Raw genomic sequence first — 20,416 nt, forward strand, 5'->3', positions numbered from 1 at the left:
TGAAAAAAAGCATATAATTTTCGTAAAATACAATTCTTTCTGAGTCCATTTTGGGTTAAATTGTTAAAACTAAATGGCTCTTTCTTATGTATATTACTTTTAAAATTGTTTTTTTTTTTACATTTCTCTATACAACTCACATTTTTCTAGTTACATATATTTTTTATTTTTCAAAAATTGCTAAAATATAAATGTAATTAATATTATAAAATCATGTATTTTCATTGAGAATCAATCATATATAAAACGTACAGTTTGGTATCAGTTCTCTCGGGCGTTCACCGAGTACGGACGTGTTTTCTGTGTCGGATTTTTTGGGACGTTTCTTCTGTGATTTTTTAAAGTTTTTGAATGAAAAATGGGTTCCAAAACAATTAAAGCTAAAGGTTTTACAAGAAAACCTAAATGTCGTAACAAGACCAAAAGATTTGACGAGATAAATGAAGAAAGAAATAGGTAAGAATTTTTTTTTTATTTTCGCATGTATAACTACAGTGTGTTTCGGAATCGAGTATTCTTTAGCATATTATATATGAGGCGCAGAGCTTCATAGAAACTGAAACGACATTACCAACTGATTGATTTGTTTTCTGAGGCCTTGAATAATTCAATAAATGTTTATTTATTTAACGTTTTGTACATAATGTTATTTGTACATTGGCGGGCTTATTGCCAAATGGCAATTTTTTCCAACCAACCAATAAAATAATAGTTTTATTTTTTTTATTCAAGTTACAGAACATATAAAAATAGAAATAAACGTATTTGTTTATAAATTACCTTAGATCAAAACTATTACTCAACGGGAAAAATGAAAAAAAGAGGGAAGGAGGAGAGATTAAGGAGTAGAAAAGAGATTTTTCTTCAGACGTGATTTAAACAGAGATAATGTAGCAACATCTTTGATGGATACTTGATGTTATGTTGATTGTTAGTGCATTTAAAAAATAATATATATATACCTCTACCCACCTCAACAATAAACGTGTTTCAGGAAAAGGGAATTGGCTGCCCAAAGATCTTCTACAGACAAGCATATTGTTTCCAGTAGTTTAAATGAAGCTGATGATGGAGAAAATTACAATTGCGATACTCTTCATTCAACCGTATGTATTGTCATAAATTTAATTACCTAATATAATTAATTATAAACAACTAACTAGTAACTAGTCATAACGGCATTTCTATAAAGGGGTAGACAGAGAAGGTAGAACGCCACACCAACCTATCCTGGCATCATATATCTTCACGAGAATAATTCATATGTCCACTTTCAGGCACTTGTTGTACTTATAAATTTAGGCATACTCGTATCATATTTATGCTATGCTCAATAACTAACTAAATAACTAAACATCACGCCATTTCTCCAAAGGGTTAGGCAGAGAGAATAGAACGCTATACCTCTCTGTCTTGGCACACGTGACATGCTTCTTTCACATTCATGCATCTTCTCATGCGCGCACGCCGATTATTCCGACATGGGACAACTCAAACATTTATTGTACTTGATCATGCCACGTCTTTCTCGACCTTCATCGACTTCTACATCCATAATTTATTCGTTCCGCGTGAGCGAACCATCATAAAAGACTTTTTTTTATTTTGTTCTACAAAGCTTATCTCAGTTTTGCATTCTGGATATAGCGCTGGTTTTAGTTTTTTTTTTTTAATAATATTACCAAACAATGAAATAAATCATTTAATTTATATACCTACTGAGTTAATTATCACTAGCTTATTAAAAATAGAATTCACCGAAACATTTATGCACACTCCATGATAAGCACTGTTGATTCTTGAAACTACATATTTATTTGAGTCAAACTCGGATTTTTTGGTGATTGAAAATACATATTAAAATCACAGCTAATTGCATTCCTCATTAAGGGTTCTTTTCTTAGAAAACTCAATTATTTTAATAAAATTTGAACATAATAATATAATGTTTCCTATTTTATTGTCTTGTGCACTGTTGGATATTGCAAATACCATATATATATAAATTTTTTTTCAACAGGTATCTGAAACAATACTTGAAGAAGATGTTGGATATTGTTTGGACGTAAAAAAAAAAGAAGACGACAATACTCATTTTAGTATTAGTGGACGGAGAATAATTGATTTAGGGTTTTTAGAAAATTTCGGTGTTTTGACTTCAATAAATGTTTTTTTTTTTTAAAGACATAACAAGTATATTAAATTTTACTTTTATTATGTTGTTTGTGAATAAAGTGTAGCTTTAACAAAAATATGTTAAGTATTAGGTAGAATATGTGTGCTTTTATTAATAATTAAATGGTATTTTTTACTTTCTTTTTTATCAACAATAATATATTTGTTAATGTAATTGGATATGTATCTGGATAAATAATAAAATATTTATTGATGATAAAATATTGTTTTTTTTTGTATACTTTTTATGCATTAAATCGTATCCACCACATTGATATATTAAGACTAAGGAATAAATAATATTCCAAAAACGATGTAAAAAAAATAGTTTATACGAAAATTAATGATAGGTGAGTACAAATTTATAATCCAAATATAATAAATAAATTGAGCCGTGAGTCCGTACTGTAACATAATACATATTATTTATCTTGCAAAAGTAATTATAGTTTTCAAAAGGAACTATTGGAACTCAAATTCAAATTCATGACCATGCAGGTAAAAAAAATCTCATTTTTGCCGGTACTTAGCGGGCATACTGTATTTAACTTTACCCAAGCTTAACTTACCCGCGCGCACGGACAAATATATTGCTGTCTCTTTTTAAAACTCACTACCGTCTTAAAACGAAAATGAAATTGTGTTTGGCTGGATGAACCGCCTTAAAAACTTAAAAATTATAGCACTGATCATCGTCATCGACATTCCCTTTCCGCACCTAATGGTGCATAGGGCACTGCACTGGTACACCAATCGCTTCGTATCTTGATCATTTTTGTTACATGAAGGTAAGATGATCAGTCTTACGCTTCAGGTAGCAGACCAGTGATTATGAAATATTCTAGTGTAAAAACACCTCTTTGAATAAATATTTCATGTCAACTATGTTGGGAATCGAACCTGAGACCTCTTGCGTGGTACGCTAACGCGCTGACCACTACACCATGAGGCCGACCTGATAATGATACATAAAAATATTGCACAAATAAAAAAAGTATAAATTGAATATTTAGTAAACATTGTAAAATAAAATAGGAGAAAATTAATTAGTTAAGTATACCTTGATAAAGTAGCTTGTGTAGCTTAGAAACCAGTCGGAAGAATAAAAAAAAGTAGTTAAAAACAAAGTTTTTTGAATTAATTTTATTATAATTAATAATCCACAAAGTTAGTGCTTTAAAAATAAATTTTATAACTTCGAAACAGTTAAAAACTTTTAAAAGAAATTATTTAAACCTGTGTGAGTTCTCTCGTGGTCTCGAATCTCAGCCCTGCGCGCGAATGCTTTGTCGCACGTCCTACACACAAACGGCTTGTAGCCGGTATGCACGACGCCGTGTACCTCCAAATTGTGTTGGGTGCCGAACGCCTTACCTGGAATACAAACAAATTATTGCAAAGCGACACTACGCACGGATGCCGGGACATCAAATAATTAGGATCAAAATATTACAACAGTCTGCGGTCGGGTGTGTCAGATTACGTTCGGCTGTAATTCGATTGCTGTCCATTCAAATAATTAATTTATATATTGCAAGGAGGAACTTCAGCCTTACAGGAAATTGGATACAATAAATGTTTTCTTGCGAGCGGTAAAAATTGAAGCATTAAATCGTACAGAAAAGTTTCTCAAAAATGCACAAAAAAAAATGTTAAAATTATTTTAATAAAAACAAATTACTTTGATCGACGTCACTGGTTCATACGAATGAACCAACGATAAGAAAGTTATGATCTGGTGTGCTTGCTGCGAATGGACCAATGGGCAGAACTGATCGAGAATAAGCGGAAGAGAATCTCTGATGTCACATGTGGAGTTATTTCAGAAACGCAAGACTTTAAAAAATCATATCGCTGATAATACGATACACGAAAATTAAAAAAATATTTTTGGCTTAGTTTAATAGTGGCAGTCTATCCTCTCCCGAAGGGAAATGGGGTGACAGTAGTAGAAGCTATAAAATACTTTAAAATGAACCAATTTTGAACGTAAAAAATAATAGAATTATGGGTTATTCTTACCACAAATATTGCAGACAAAATCCTTGATCCCAAGATGTGTCTTTTCATGCTGAGTAAGATTCTGCATCGTGAAGAATGATTTTCCACACTGCGCACAAGTGTACGGCCGCGGTCGATCCTGAAGACAAAAAGCAAAGGAAAATTACGTCACGAGTTAAGGCTGTAGTTTGGTAAAACTAACGCAAAATTATAAATAAACGGTAAACGATAAGGGCAGGTCTGAAGGTCATAAAAACGTAAATAAGATGTTGTTTTAAATTAAATATTACAACCAGAATTCTCTTCTTTAAAAAAAAAAGAGAATATAATTCTTTAAAAAAAGGTTTCAACTAAAATATTTCAATAAATTATATTTTTTTAAGTGTTACCGAAGGCATAATTTTACGTAGAAATAAAGAAAAATTTCACAAAAATGTATGTGATTTAAAATGCTGGCATTTCTTTTCAAAATCAAAAAAATAAAATTTGGCTTTGGCCACTTTCATGTTCAATTTATTATCTTCAAATTATTACAACAAATTTTAGTACGATACTTAGTCTTTATTGAGATCCCAGATATGTTCAGTCTAAATTTGAAATGGCGTAATCTGCCAGTCTAAAAGTAATTATATTTTAGTTACATTTAAAAAATATATTTTTTTAATTCATAAATTTCATAAAAAGTACATGTTTTTGTAAAATTCTAAACATATCTACTTTTACACATCTAGTAAATGTTATCACTGTAACTCTCCAAAAAAAGAGACTAACTCTTGTGCTTGGAGAGTGACTTACACTGTTGTAGTTGTTTATTTATAAGAGTTAATATAATTTTAAATACGAGTACATGAAAAAGAAAAACATAGGATATATAAAGAAAAAACATAAAACAATAATACATTCATACTAATTAAAATTTAATGTTGTTTTTACACGAAACATACAACTTTTGTATATTTTTTAACAGAAATACATTTAAAAAAAATATTGTTCTTATCTAATCAATGTTTTTTTATTTTTTTATTATTGCATGATTAAAAAAAAAACATTAGTTTTAAAATGGCATAATCGTATGATTTCCTAATTTTGTGTTCGTTTTACCAGACTACAGCCTTAAATCTCAACAAGCATAAATCACTAGAGGCAGATAGAATTTATTGACAGTTTAGGCAGATTTTCATATTTTTTTAAGTATGACAGTTTGTTCTCCGTTAGCCTAGGGCTCTATTCCACTGTCTTCCGAATGGAACTCTATCCCATCCATGCGTCTGCGCACATGAAAATTTGCGCAGACAGTACAAAAACAAAAGAATTTATTAACATATTACAACAGAGATGAAGAACATTTAAGAAAAGGTAATATAGAAGTCTAGGCATCTACAGGGCTCATGACCTGTCAATGGCTGGTTTAAGTGGCCACTTTACACACTGTGCAACATTCACCATTCTGCCTTTATTTATTTATTTATTTTATTTATTTGGATAACCAACAGCTATAATTATATCATATTTATATAACAAAACAAATAACAAATAAGCCAATTACAGGTTTTCACAAGTAGCATCACAGTAAGTTAAAAAAGATTCTCGAACATAAAATGAATAGTAATTAAATGTAAATTTAAAAGAAAAGAAAAAAAATACTACTACTAAATACTAATATTTAAACGTCTATATTCCTTCAATTCTTTCATCTGTTGATGTTTGTGAAGTTAAAGAGCTGAAACCTTTATTTATGCAGGTGAGATTCTTTTAATTGAATTATTTCACCTATATACTAGGCAACGCCTGAAAATGTTATTTTTTCAATTTCTATACTTCTTCATGGACCAGGTAATTTATCAACTATATTTAGAGTTTGTCCAAATTTTTGGAGACAAGGACTGGATTCAACTCCCTGGGGAGCTGTTTATATTAACATATTACAACAGAGATGAAGAACATTCAAGAGAAGGCAATATGGAAGTCTAGGCATCTACAGGGCTTATTTTTTTATATTTTTTTATTTTTATTTATTTCTTAAGTTAGCTTATATTAAAACTAATATAAACTATTATGTACATTTACATCATCTATATATATTTACATTTCCTTACAGTAACTTATACATTTATTTTTAAATTCTTTCAGACACTTTTCATTCTTCATACATTCAGGCATCTCATCATACATTTTTAAACCCTTATACATCAAACAATTTTGCGACTCAGCTCTTTTCAATAATGGTAGTCTTATTTTATCCTTATGACCTGTCAATGGCTGGTATAAGTGGCCACTTTACACACTGTGCAACATTCACCATTCCGCCTATATTTGAACATCTATATTCCTTCAATTCTTTCATCTGTTGATGTTTGTGTTCTTTCCTTGTCTACAAAAATTGGCTGGCAGAATGGTGAATGTTACACAGTGTGTAAAGTGGCCACTTAAACCAGCCATTGACAGGTCATAAGCCCTGTAGATGCCTAGACTTCTATATTACCTTTTCTTAAATGTTCTTCATCTCTGTTGTAATATGTTAATAAAAACAGCTCCCCAGGGAGTTGAATCCAGTCCTTGTCTCCAAAAATTTGGACAAACTCAAAATATTGTTAAAAGAATTTATATTCTCTCAGACAGTCAGGCTGCTCTAAAAGCACTGAACTCTGTCGACATCAATTCGAAATTAACCTCGGAGTGCCAACGGGCGCTTAATTGAACGTAGTTATGCAGAAAACATCCGGCCATAGAAAACTGGAACTGAGATAATAGCATTTCTATGAAAAGAGTGAATGATCAAATCTGCACAGCAGTTGGAACTTTTTTGACTTTGACAAATGATTAACAAGGAATACAATGGTTTTTTTGTAATACAAACAAAAATCTAATTATGTATTTGAATTTTGTTTTCTGCAAATTGAGAAATGCCGTTTTTGTGATCGATACTATTTTTAGAAGGTGACTATTATAGTTTTTTGTATGAAAGCGGTCTGGCTATTTTTAGCAGAACATAAATTGATCTTGAGGCTAAACTAGCAGTTCACAACGGAGTTTTAGTGCCAACTCTAATGAATGTAAGTATGGAATTGGAAAAATGATGATGAAAGTAGGTTGAATGCTGTCGAAATGCGACCCCTCAGGCGAATGTGTGGTAAAACGATGTATGATAGGTGCACAAATGTCGAGATCCATAAGTGTGTAAGGCTGAGACATGCATTATTGACAGAGTCGAGAAAGGGGTCCTGCGTTGGTTTGGACATGTAGAGCGAATGGACAGCAAAAGAAGACCGAGAAAGACATGGCACAATCGAGTTTATCAAATACTTGAAGATGCACATGTCAAGAGCAGGAATAATCGGCGTGCGTGCATGAGAAGTCGATGAATGTAGGGGAAGCGAGATCTGTATGCAAAGATAGAGTGATGTGGCGTTCTATCCTCTCTGCCTACCTGGCGTAAACGGCGTGATGGTTTGTTGTTGCGTTATTTGAAAATATCTTGTTTTTACGACATTATAGCGCCGTTTGCAGAGTGATTTTTTAGCAGTCTTTTAAAGACCTTGTCGGGAATCGAACCCAGGACCTGGGCGAGGCAGGCAGAAGCGCTAACCGGTACAGCACAAGGTGGACTAATTTCCACAAAAAGTTTTATGAGACTAACTAATATTGGAGTTGACGTTAATTTCACCGGTACATTACGGTTTTGCGAGATTTGAATTACGTACCATGTGTGTTTTAAGATGTGATTGATATGTATATTTGGAGGCAAAGGATTTGCCGCACACTTCGCAGTTGTACGGCCGGACCCCGATGTGAGTATTGTTGTGCTCTTCCAGAAGCTTCTTTGACCTGGAAATACAAAAGAGATTGACGAAATGTGGATGTTTAAACTTAGGCAGAATGGTGAATGTTGCAGCGTGTAGTGTCCACTTAAACCAGCCAATGACAGGTTATAAGTTTTTGAATACCTAGACTTCCATATTACCTTATCTAAAATATTCTTCATCTCTGTTGCACAATGTTTTTTATTTGAAATTGAAATTTTTTGTAAAGGTTGTCTGAGTCTTTTGTTTAGTTTTGTCTGGTAGTTAGTTGTATAATTTCAGTCCCCGGTTTATTAGTCTTGACTGTTCTTGTCTCTTATTATTCTGATATTATATATAGTTTGATAATTTATATAGCGCCTTTTTTGTGAAAATCACCTCAAGGGTGCAGTACAATTAATAAATATCCCAGTACGTCTTGCAGCTACAGAGCGCATGGACGGTTGGGATTCTAGTTCCTCGTTTTCAATTAAGATCAATCAAAAATTATAACAGATAGGAGCTAGATTACAGGACGTCTTGCAGCTACAGAGCGCATAGACAGCTAGAAATTTAGCCCACATTTACACATTTTAAAATTTGACAAATAAATTTAGTGTATTAAAAAAAAAAAATATATGAATAATAAAAAGGAGTAAGATTACAACACGCCTTGCAGCTACTAAGCGCATAGACAATTGGAATTCTAGACCCCGTTTACAAAATTTAGGTATTTTAAAGTTGATATATAAAAGCTAGATAACCAATCATCGTGCAGCTACAAAGCGCATGGATGAGAGGAATTCCAGCAAAGTTAAAACAATATCAATAAATTTATAAAAAATAGAGTATAGTAGTAAATTGGTCAAGTGTCCATGCCAAGAAGTAAGCAATAAAAAACTAAATAAATCAAACACTGTTTCAACTCCATGTAACAAAGGGAGATAGATGTCCGAAGAGAAGCGTTTGTAGACAGTAGGTAGATATCGTCGCCATGTGGCCCGCTGGCTGGTAGATAGTTTCTGGAAACGCACGTGTGTAGTACTATTATGCCTTTTGTTCCAATGACTTGGTGTCCATTTTGGTCCGTATTATTTCGTTTTATGAGACGCAACATTCCTGTTCAAATTCACTTTTTTACATGAATATTACACAAACTGGTGTATGAGCGGTTTGATTTATCATTTTGTATATTATTAGAAGGCAGATATTTGAAATATTATGTATTTATCAATAAATGTCAGTTCACTTTTAGTAGCACTGTTGTAATTTATTAATTATTTTTTTACATTTTTTTTTTTTTGCACCACAACAGACCAGGAGGCCTAATTACAGTGGTGAATTACATCACAGAGCACCCAGGCTTGAGAAAAATCACATTTTAATTTTTGTGTTCTCACCGGGAATCGAACCCGGAACCTTCCGTGCGTGAGTCAAGCGTCTTGACCACTACACCACGGAGGCCGCCTTATGGGTGTAGTGTTCTAAATAGCAAAATTTAGGTACTTTCGCGTCAAAAACTGATGCATTCTTAAACGGTTTTAAAGGATTCATATAAAATTTTATGATTTTAAGGTTACAGACGCACTATTTTTGTAAGTTTCCATTGTTCACTATTTGTCACATATTTTGTTTATTAATAACAAATTAAAATACAATATTACAACTAAATACAATTTTTTACATTAATCAAATACATATATTTACATTAACGTTTCCCATTACGTAAAAGAAATAAACAATTCTTGTGTACATAATGCGGAGTGACGTCTTACAATAGTTTATTTTATTTTAATCAATAATATTTTAAGAATAACAAATGAATTACAAAAAAAAATTAATGATGTTTTCAATCAGTGTTACATAAAGAAGAATTATAGATGTAATTTTTTACTTCTTTCTTAAATATATTGTATTCCTGACTGTACTTTTTATTATCTTTGTTCATTTCATTAAAGAAAAATATTCCTCTGTAAGTATAATGATGTTGTGCAGTAGTTGTTTTTAATTGTTTAGTTTGTTCAATTTAATATAAATTTAAATTTAAATAAAGGTTTCAGCTCTTTAACTTCACAAACATCAACAGATGAAAGAATTGAAGGAATATAGATGTTCAAATATAGGCAAAATGGTGAATGTTACACAGTGTGTAAAGTGGCCACTTAAACCAGCCAATGACAGGTCATAAGCCCTGTGGATGCCTGGACTTCTATATTACCTTCTCTTAAATGTTCTTCATCTCTGTTGTAATATGTTAATATAAACAGCTCCCCAGGGAGTTGAATCCAGTCCTTGTCTACAAAAATTTGGACAAACTCAAAATATTGTTGATTTTTTACATCTTTCGAAAAGTTTGTCTGAGAGTTATTAGTCTCGATTGTCCTTGTCTCGTTTTGGAATGCTGTATGTGGTATTGTTCTGTTAGGTACACCGCAAGAGTTTTACCCGAACTTGCGACTGCATATGTGGCACGTGTGATGCTTGACGTACTGCATGTGGTTGACCTTCATGTGCGTGCGATACTGGCGGAGGGACTCGAACGTCTTGTCGCAGGACAGGCACTTGTGTTCGCAGGGCTCCTGTGTCATGTGCTCATCTAGGAAAATAAACAATTGCCATCGTTCACAAACTAATCATAAAACGTACGACGTAAAACTCATAAATTCCAAACTGACTTTTTTTCAAAGGAGAGTAAAAACAGTTCAGTTGTGAATGTTAGCCAAGTTACTTTTTAAAAATGTATTATTATATATTTTTTGTTTTTATACAATATATATAAGAGGTAGACAGACAGGTATAATATTTTTTAATAATATAAGAAAGAGAAGAGAAAATGTTCTGTAAAAGATTAGGAGGTACTTTTTTATATTTTAGTAATTAAAAAAGAAAATAAAAAAATAAAAAAAACATAAAAATATTACTTATTATTAGTGTGCAAAAAAATATTTCATAGAAAAAAGAGTTAATATCTTTAGCTAGTTATGCCGTGTATTGCAGTATCACTGATGATATCGATGAATCAGGTTGTAGTCCTGTGGCTAGTGTCTCGGACTCACGGGTCAAAGGTCCATGGTTCGAATCCCACTCATCAATTAATAAATGCGTTTGTAGTGTCTAGAGTCGATTATTGTAATGGTATCTATGCAGGTCTACCAATGAACAAAATGACTCGCCTACAATCTGTATTGAATGCCGCAGCGAGACAAATGAGGAAATCATATGATTGATTAAAACTTAGATTAGTATATTTGTCTCTGGGAGAATCCATAATAAGATACGGGATCACTGCTTGGGGACATTCTTGTGCAACAAACATTAAATATGTACAAAATGTTCAAAATACACTTGTCTCGCCTACAGGTTGTATTAAATGCCGCAGCGAGACTTATTTTCGGAATCTCTAAGTTCAGTCATATCACTCCACTACTTCGGGAACTACACTGGCTACGTTTTCCACAGAGGGTCGAATACAAACTCTGTTAGCTTATGTATAAGTCACTGCACAACTCTGCTCCGGAATATCTAAGGGAACTGTGCATTCCAGATGAACTAGCTGACAGGCGTCTAACGCTTAGATCAGCTACGTCTACGGCGAGAAGAAAAGTTATTATACCTCTACGCAAACAGCGCACTAAATTTAGTGAACGCGCATTTGCGGTCGCAGGCCCTATGGCATGGAATGCTCTCCCAGCAGAGGTGCGAGGCTGTGAAAGTGAAGTGATGTTTCGGAAAAAACTTAAAACCCACTTGTTCTCTAAATCGTTTGAATAAATCTGTAGCATGTGACAGCAAAAAGACAGCAAAAAAAATAGCAACGCGTGTAATTATAAGTTAGTTAAATTCCTGACGATGAGGTAGTAACCTCGAAACCGGTCGAAGTGTAATTAAAAAAAAAATAAGTGGTTTATACAAATTTATGAACAAATAAGTGTAAATAAATTATTTTAATTAAATTATAAATTTAAAAGAATCACTATGTAAAGCGCCCTTGAGGTATTTTGTTACGAAAATGACGCTATATAAGTCATCCATAATAATAATCTACCCCAACTTGATTCCCATTTTCTAATAGTGAGTTATTCTCAACTCGTTGAAAATGGAACTCCTTAAAATGAAATATTTGGGTATATCATAAGAACGCAAATATTTATTTTTAAAATTAAATTATAATGTAGTTTACCCATGTGCTGCGTGAATTCTCCTCGCCTACGGAAGATCTCTCCACAAAGCTCACATATGTGGAGCCTCACGTTGTGTATGATGCGCAGGTGGTAACTCATCACCTTGCTCATCCCGAAGAAGCCCCCATTGGGCTCAGAATCCGAATCACCTGAAAACGGTTATTATTACTTAGTATTAGGCAAGAAGATATATATTTAGGACACAATGTCGAACTCGGTAAAGATAAACACACAGCGAAGGTGCCAAAAAGAACAGGGCTACGAGGGGCTGTTTTCGGCAAGAAAAAATTATGTTTTTGAAAATAAACAAGTCCCTGTATGCCTAAAAAGACAAGTCTGTGAATTGTGTATATTGCCGGTGACGACATACGGACTAGAAACCATGTCTGTAACACAGAAAAGTAGCTAGAAACTAAAATGCACGCAATGATCCATGGAAAGACAGATGCTCGGCGTATGTCTAAGAGACAGAATAATAAATTAAGTAATAAAGCACCTAACCGGAGTCGTGGATCATGCAGCAAAGTTAAAATGGCAGTATGCAGGATATTCCGCGAGGCTAAATGATGGCAGGTGGACACCCAAAATAATAAAATGGAGACTGAGCAAACAAAAGAAGTGTTGGAAGGCCACAGACAAGATGGGTTGACGACATTGCCTCGATAGCCGGTAAAACACGGATGATGGAAGCGGGTGATAGGAAGGAATAGAGACGTTTGGAAGAGGCCAAGAGTGTCAGAATAGAGGACTCTCAGGAGTATAACAAAACAAATAGACAATTCTCCATCAGCGTTGAAATATTTATCTACCTTGGTTGGTTTCCTCCTGCGAATTCTCATCGGCAGGCGGCTCCCCGCCGTCTTCCGTCGCGCTGGTGGGTTTGCTTTTGGATGGAGAAGAGTCCTTCTTCACGTTTTCGCAAAGGACGCAGAGAAACATATTTCCCCCGAGAGATTTCACTATCTGGAATTGAAAATAACACGGTGCATATTTCACCTTGCTTGGTAAGGAAATACCGGATTCTTCAGACCATAAGATGCACTTTTTTACTCAGAAAATTCAACCAAAAATTGGGGTGTGTTTCATGATCTGATGCATCTTCCCAATTCTACCTCGATCCCAAGAAAAACTTCTTTTCCAGCAGGGTAGTTTCAGGCTGGAATAAATTGCCAAGTCTAATTGAACGTAGTTATGCAGAAAGCAGCCATTCCACAATTTTGAAAAAATTAGATATTAATGTTATCGGGTGCAGTAAGGTCAATTCTATGTTTTGCTTAAAACAGCCAGACCGCTTTCATACAAAAAACTGTATTAACCACCTTCTGAAAATGGTGTCGATAGCAAAAACGGCATTTTTTAATTTGCAAAAACCTCCAGAGCACTGGAAAAATCTTACGGTTCTTTAAAAATCATTGAAACCGGTCAAATACATAATTAGATTCTTGTTTGTCATATAAAAAAAACTGATGTTTTCATTGTTTATCATTTGTTAAAATCAATCCAACTGTTGTGTGGATTTGATTATTCAGTCTTTTCACAAAAGTGCCATTATCTCACTTTCACTTTTCTATGGCTGGCTGCTTTCTGCATAACAACATTCAATTGTCCATTCCATTTCGGTCAACCAGTTAAAAAAAACCATTTGGATGCTTTTTTGAAGGAAGAAGAACTTGGTAAAAAGCAGTACACGAGATATAGGCGCATCAGCGAAGGCTGCCTGTCTATAACGAATAATAATAATCTTCGAAAACATTTTTTTTCTTACTAAAAATTGATATATAAATTTCGGGGCGCGTCTTATGGCCCGATGCGTCTTACCGTCTGCAAAATCGGTAGTTCTGTGTGTGGTGTTTTCCACTCGATGTGGATCGAGGACTTTTCTTAGCTGCCAGTGTAAAAATCACATAACGTCCACAGAAACACCAAAATTACAATTTACTAAACAATTTTATGGGCTGTATTGGCATAGAGCCCAAATTAGCAGTTAACAATGGAGTCCTGGTGCCGATCAGGATGTATGGGAACAAAGTAAGGAAACACAGGGTTGAAAGTAGGCTGAATGCTGTTGAAAGGCGATCTCTCAGACGAATGTGTGGTAAAACGGTATATGATAGGTGGGCAAATGTCGAGATCCTTACACTATGAAGGGCTGAGAAAAGCATTATTGACAAAATCAAGAAAAGGGCACTTAAACCAGTCCTGTAAATGCCTAGACTTCCATTATTCCCTTCTCAAAGATGTGTATAATTTATGAATATGATATTCAAAAAGTTGCATGGAGGGGAGATCCTTAAGCCCACCATCCACCCGCAGCTGTTATAGAGTCCTGGGGGACTCTCTGTCAGCTGCGCATAGAGGAAAGTTATTATAAATATTCTTAAGGAATACAAACTCTATGCAGATTGAGGAGGGGGAAGGAGGATGTATGGACAGAGGCCAACACGTCGTCCCCACACCTCAGGATCCCCTCAACGCCTCTGTTTTTTTAATTAAAATAATATGTATTTACACAAACAATTTGCATAAATAAACGTATCCAAAAACAATTTCTTGAAACTATAGTAACACAACAAACATAACTTAACATAACGTAAAAACATGGATATTTACAATGAGAGAACGGCTTTGAATAAAGAAGGACTCCCTGGGTGGTCAGAGGCAGAGGATCCGAATATCACCCCCTCAAAAAGTTGCAATAAAAAAATGGTTCTAACATTGCTTCAAAATTTTTATAATGAGAAATAATTTGCTTATGCCTTTATCATGCGGATGAGATTCAGCCGGAAATTCAGCCAGTCTGCAAAAATTTGGACGTATACGAAACATTGTTAAATTAACTAAACGGTAAAAGAAGAAGTATACAAATTGGAAAATTATATCCAGGCGGTGCCTAGTAAGTGAATTGGTTCAGCCGGATGAATCTCACCCGTATGATAAAGGCTTCAGCTCTTTTATTTCACAAAAGTCAACAGATGGAAGAACAGGATGTTTAAACATAGGCAGAATGGTGCATGTTACACAGTGCGTAAACTGGCCACTTAAACCAGACAATGACTATCTCTTCGTTCTAGTAACGAGAGAACCCTTTTAATACCCTGTCATCGCTCTAATTTTCTTGCCTCCTCTTTCACAGTAGTAGCCGCTCGATTGTGGAATAATCTGCCCACTAATGTTAGAGACGATTGAAATGTCACTATTAAAATATTTAAATTGTTCCTTTATCCTTCTTCTTTTATTTTTTTTTATTTTTATTTAAATCTTAAAGTAGGGCACACATATCATACATATTGTTATGTGTGTTCTAATAATAACATTGCAAATATATTTAATTTATAAATTGTTTATCACATATGTCTTGACCATTATTTTAAATTTTGATATGTTTTTTTCTTCATAAATATTTTTTTCCATTTTGTAATACTTTTTAATTGCTTTAAATAAAATTGAATTTTGTGACTTTGCCTTTCTCCTAAACGGAAGTCTAATTTTGTTCTTTTCTCTAGTATTGTGATCGTGTTCATGCTGGTTCCGATCAATTTTTTTCCACAATTCTGTTTTTTTATTAGAGTTTATAATTTTATGAACAAATATCATTGTATTGTAAAATATTCTTTGTTTATATGTTAATAATTTCATTTCATTTACCATCGACTTTACCCTTTCTTCTTTCCTTCCCATCCCCTCTCCTCTCTTCAAAGTATAGTGTTATTATTTTTTTTTTATATATATGTATTTTTGTTAATCTTTGCTTTTAATTTTTGTATAAAATTGTAAGATTCAATATGTCCATGTATTTATAATTTTCTCAAACAGAACGGTTTGGGTAGGTAGGAAGAAATTGCCTTAAGGCAATATGCCCGCCCTTATATGTATATGTATATAAAGTGTCAAATAAATAAATGACAGGACATAAGCCTTGTATATGCCTAGACTTCCATATTCCATTCTCAAAGATGTTTTCCCTCTCTGTTGCAACAAATTAAGACTTCTAGTAGTTTAACAGTAGGTGGGATTTACCTGTGGCAACGTAAGACTGTCCGAATCCACAAAGTGAGCCATTTTCTCGGAATTGGATGGGGCGCTGCTGGTCTTACCGGAACGGCTGGCGAGGTTCTTCTTGCCGATAGAAGTCATTTCCTCTAGGCTCATGCTGTCTGCAAACATTAAGAGAACGTTTAGGACATCGTAATAAAAACACACAGCTTCGGCGAATAAAGAAATTTATAGTCCTTAAAATAACGCTCGATTAAAATGACAGCTGTCAAACTAATGTCACTAGTGATGGGAAATTATAGATCACTGATCGTGTGCCTATCAAATCAATTTTATCAGTTTTTTCATGCAAACATGAGACTCTGTTTCCGAAAATTGATATAAAAACGCATAAACAAGCCTATTATAGCGTGTTTAAGACAATTATTTACCAAAAAATAAGACTAACAAATTACAACGGGGATGGAGAATACCTTAAATAAGGGAATATGTAAGTGTAGGCATTTACAGGGCTAATGACCTGTCATTGGCTGGTTTAAGTGGCCACTTTACACACTGTGTAACATTCACCATTTTGCCTATGTTTGACAGGTCGTAAGCCCTGTAAATGCCTAGACTTCCATATTCCCTTATTTAAGGTATTCTCCATCCCTGTTGTAATTTGTTAATCTTAATGACTCCCGAGGGGGTGAAATCCAGTCTTTTGCCTACGAACATTTGGACAAACTCAAATATTGTAAAAAATAAGACATTGAATACTTCAACAATGTTTTGAGTATGTCCAAATACTTGCAGAGTGGCTGGATTTTCTCCCTAGGGAATTGTTGATATTTAAATTTGTTGCAACAGAGAACATTTTTGAGAAGGGAATACCTAGACTCCCATATTCCCTTCTCAAAAATGTTTTCGCTCTCTGTTGCAACAAGTTTAAACATTAAATACTTTTTATCACAACAAATTAATTATTTTTTATTTATTTATTTATTTAGTTCTATGTATTACATAGTCTAATATATATTTACAACACAATATTTACATCTATACTTATTCTAACATTATTTATCACTATTATACACTTATCCTAATTTATAATATTAACTGTTTCATATGTACATTTTCATTAATTATATTCACTATTTACACTATTTACTACCTAATATTTTTCACATACATATATACTTTTTACATTTAATTTTAAATATATTTACATTAATTTAATTTTTTATGCTTTCTGGCATTTCTTCAAATAGTTGTATTCCCTTGTACATGCGGCAGTTCTGGGACATTGCTTTTGATTTCTTTTCCAGTCTTATATTTTTAGATCCTCTTGTTGCATAGTTATGAAAGAACTCATTATTTTTTAGTTTATTTTGAAAATATCTCGGAACTATTCCTTTAATAATTTTGTTTATTTCATTGGCAACATTGAATTTGATTCTTTGATCAATTGTCATGATATCTAGAAGTTGAATCATTTTCTTAACATTTGTTCGTCTCCCACATCTTAATATTATCCTCATCGCTTTGTTTTGTATTATTAGGAGTCTTTTTAGATCTCCTTCATTACTAAAATATAAAATACTGGAGCAATAATCAATGTGGGGAATGATAATACTTTTAAATATCAGCAGAGAGGTTTTAATGTCTAATTTATTGATTTGATCGATTGACTTTGATCAATTTGTCTCATCTCTAACACTTTTGCAAAATGACGTAACCTTGTAAGAATGTCGTTAATAATTAGGTTTATTTTAGTTTTTTGTTTCGTTTTAATCAAAGCTGATTTTATATAATTATGTTGATTTATATGTCAAGCATTGTATTAAAAAAATAAATTAACATGCCAGATACAAATGATTTTTCGTGTGTCAATATAAATCACTCCTTAGACGTTACTACAAAGATATGTCGTCACTTTTGCTGACATCTGTCAAGCTATATTTTAAGGACTATAGTGTCAAGTTCCGGTTTTTAAGTTAAAGACCCAATAATAAAAAAAACCACAAAGTTAGTGCTTCAAATATATATATTTTTTAAATACCTTGTTGAATGTCTTCATAGTGTGTTTCTCCCTCTGATTGCTCGTCGCCTTCCATGACATCCATCTGCAAGTCAAAAAATTATATTCATTTTATTATATTTGCAGAAGGCAGGATTTTTTTACAAAATAATAAAATACTATACACCGTCATTTTCATTTTCATTTTCCTATCCGCACCAAGAGGTGCATAGGACACTAAATTGGTACTCCAATTACAGAGTATCTTGATAATTTTTGTTACATAGAAAGCAAAAAGAATACAATTTGTCCATGCGCTTTGTAGCTGCAAGATTATTTATTTATTTATTTAATACTTCCCAAAGATATATTACATAATTGAATTTGCAATGTATTCCTCACTGGGAAAAGCTTTACAATTTTATTTTAGTGTGATATAATATATATATCAAATTGTTTTAGATTTTTTACATATATTGGTTATCTAACTTCAATATGTAATTATTATCAGCTATCAAATACCTAAATTTTGTAAATGGGGTTTGGAATTCCAACCGTCCATGCGCTCAGAAGCTGCAAGACTTTTTTTTTGTTGAGTTTTTTTTTTCAAATTAAAATAGAATGTACCGTATTTTTCGGACCATAAGACGCACTTTTTTACGATGAAAATTCAATCGAAAATTGGGGTGCGTCTTATGGTCTGGTGCGTCTTATCGTCCGCAAAATATGGTAAAAACTTCATTGTCATAACATAATGTAAATAGGGGCTAGATTACTTACCGTCCATGCACTCTGTAGCTGTAAGACGTGCTGGGATATGTATTTATTGTACAGCGCCATTGAGGTGATTTTCACAAAAATGGCGCAATATAAATTATCCAACTATCTATATAAGGTGATCAGTCTTAAGCTTCAGGTGCCAGTCGAGGAACAATGAAATTCTGCCGTTCAAAATACATTTGAAATCAATATTTCACGTTCGCGCTGCTAGGAATCAAACCCAGGTTCTCAAGAATAGTAGGCGAATGCGTCGTAAAACGCTTGTCCAGGGTTTTGGTTCTATTTCACACACACAACTGTATTTCTCATCCACCAGGACACAGATAATGAATGAAACGAGTGACAGTCATTTGATTTAGTTCCCTAGACTCGGTGTTAATTCTACCGCAGTTAAAAGAGACGAGTAAGACATCGTACCTCATTTTCGTCCTGCTCCTCCGAATACATGCCGGGATGGTGCAGAACCCTTATGAAACTACCGTCTTCCGTTTGTTCCATGAGGAAGGTTCCCTCCTCCAGCTCTATACTGGAACTGTCGTGACCATCGAGGATCTCCATGTGGCTGATGACAAATCCATCTTCCTCCTGGACCTGAATAGTATTAAAAGGCGTACAAACTTCGTACTAACAGATTGATTACGATTATGCTGATTTTTCCAACTTTGTTTTCAATAAGATTATTGTTAAATCTATGTAAGTAAAAGGTAATCAATTTGTTTATTTTTTGAGTGATACTGTGTGTGTTGGATTTATTATAACGTTTCAACTATCATTGCAGGAGCCATCTTCAGGGTAAACTGTGTGTTTTGTAGAAACAAGTATGTGTTTTAAGTACAATATACTTAAAATAAAGCTTTATTAGAATGACCGTTGTCAGCAATAGTGACGACATAACTTTGTAGTGACGTCTAAGGAGTGATTTATATTGACACATGAAAAATCATTTGTATCTGACGTGTTATTTTTTTTTATTTTATACAATGCTTAAGATATAAATCAACATAATTATATAAAATCAGCTTTAAAACTAAAAAAAACTCAACCTATTTAAATTTATTTCGAAGGGAATTTATATTTTGAAGGGAATATGGAAGTCTAGGCATTTACAGGGCTTATGACCTGTCATTGGCTGGTTTAAGTGGCCACTTTACACACTGTGTAACATTCACCATTCTGCCCATGTTTGAACATCCACATTTTCTCAACTCTTCCATCTGTTGACTTTTGTGAAGTAAAAGAGCTGAGCTGAGAGAGAGTCAAATAAACCTAATTATTAACGACGTTCTTACAAGGTTACATCATTTTGCAAAAATGTTAGAGATGGTACAAATTGATCAATGTAAATTGATTGAATTAAAAAATAATTAATTTGATGTTGTTCATGAAAAAAGTATAAATGGCTTATTTTTTGGTGTATAATTGTCTTAAACACACTATAATAGGCTTGTTTATGCGTTTTTATATAAATTTTCGGTAACAGAGTTTCATGTTTGCATGAAAAAACTGAT

General features: G+C 33.3%; 1 protein-coding gene and 1 long non-coding RNA gene across 2 annotated transcripts in view; one reads left to right on the forward strand and one right to left on the reverse strand.

Annotated features, from left to right (window-relative positions):
- Positions 1-20,416, reverse strand: part of LOC148283989 (uncharacterized) — a 51,468-nt gene that overhangs the window by 17,815 nt on the left and 13,237 nt on the right. The window contains 9 exon segments of the mRNA XM_088242851.1: positions 3,412-3,549; positions 4,198-4,315; positions 7,878-8,001; positions 10,401-10,551; positions 12,136-12,285; positions 12,946-13,099; positions 16,154-16,290; positions 18,171-18,234; positions 19,326-19,499. Coding sequence (XP_088098977.1) covers positions 3,412-3,549; positions 4,198-4,315; positions 7,878-8,001; positions 10,401-10,551; positions 12,136-12,285; positions 12,946-13,099; positions 16,154-16,290; positions 18,171-18,234; positions 19,326-19,499 — 1,210 coding nt within the window.
- LOC148283990 (uncharacterized) lies at positions 273-2,148 on the forward strand. The gene is made up of 3 exons (XR_015825451.1): positions 273-456; positions 995-1,106; positions 2,021-2,148. It is a non-coding gene; the product is annotated as an uncharacterized LOC148283990 (long non-coding RNA).

The sequence above is a fragment of the Micrasema longulum genome, unplaced genomic scaffold (assembly GCF_059751315.1).
Source record: "Micrasema longulum isolate JH-2025_06_02 unplaced genomic scaffold, ASM5975131v1 h1tg000172l, whole genome shotgun sequence".
Lineage (NCBI taxonomy): Eukaryota > Metazoa > Arthropoda > Insecta > Trichoptera > Brachycentridae > Micrasema > Micrasema longulum.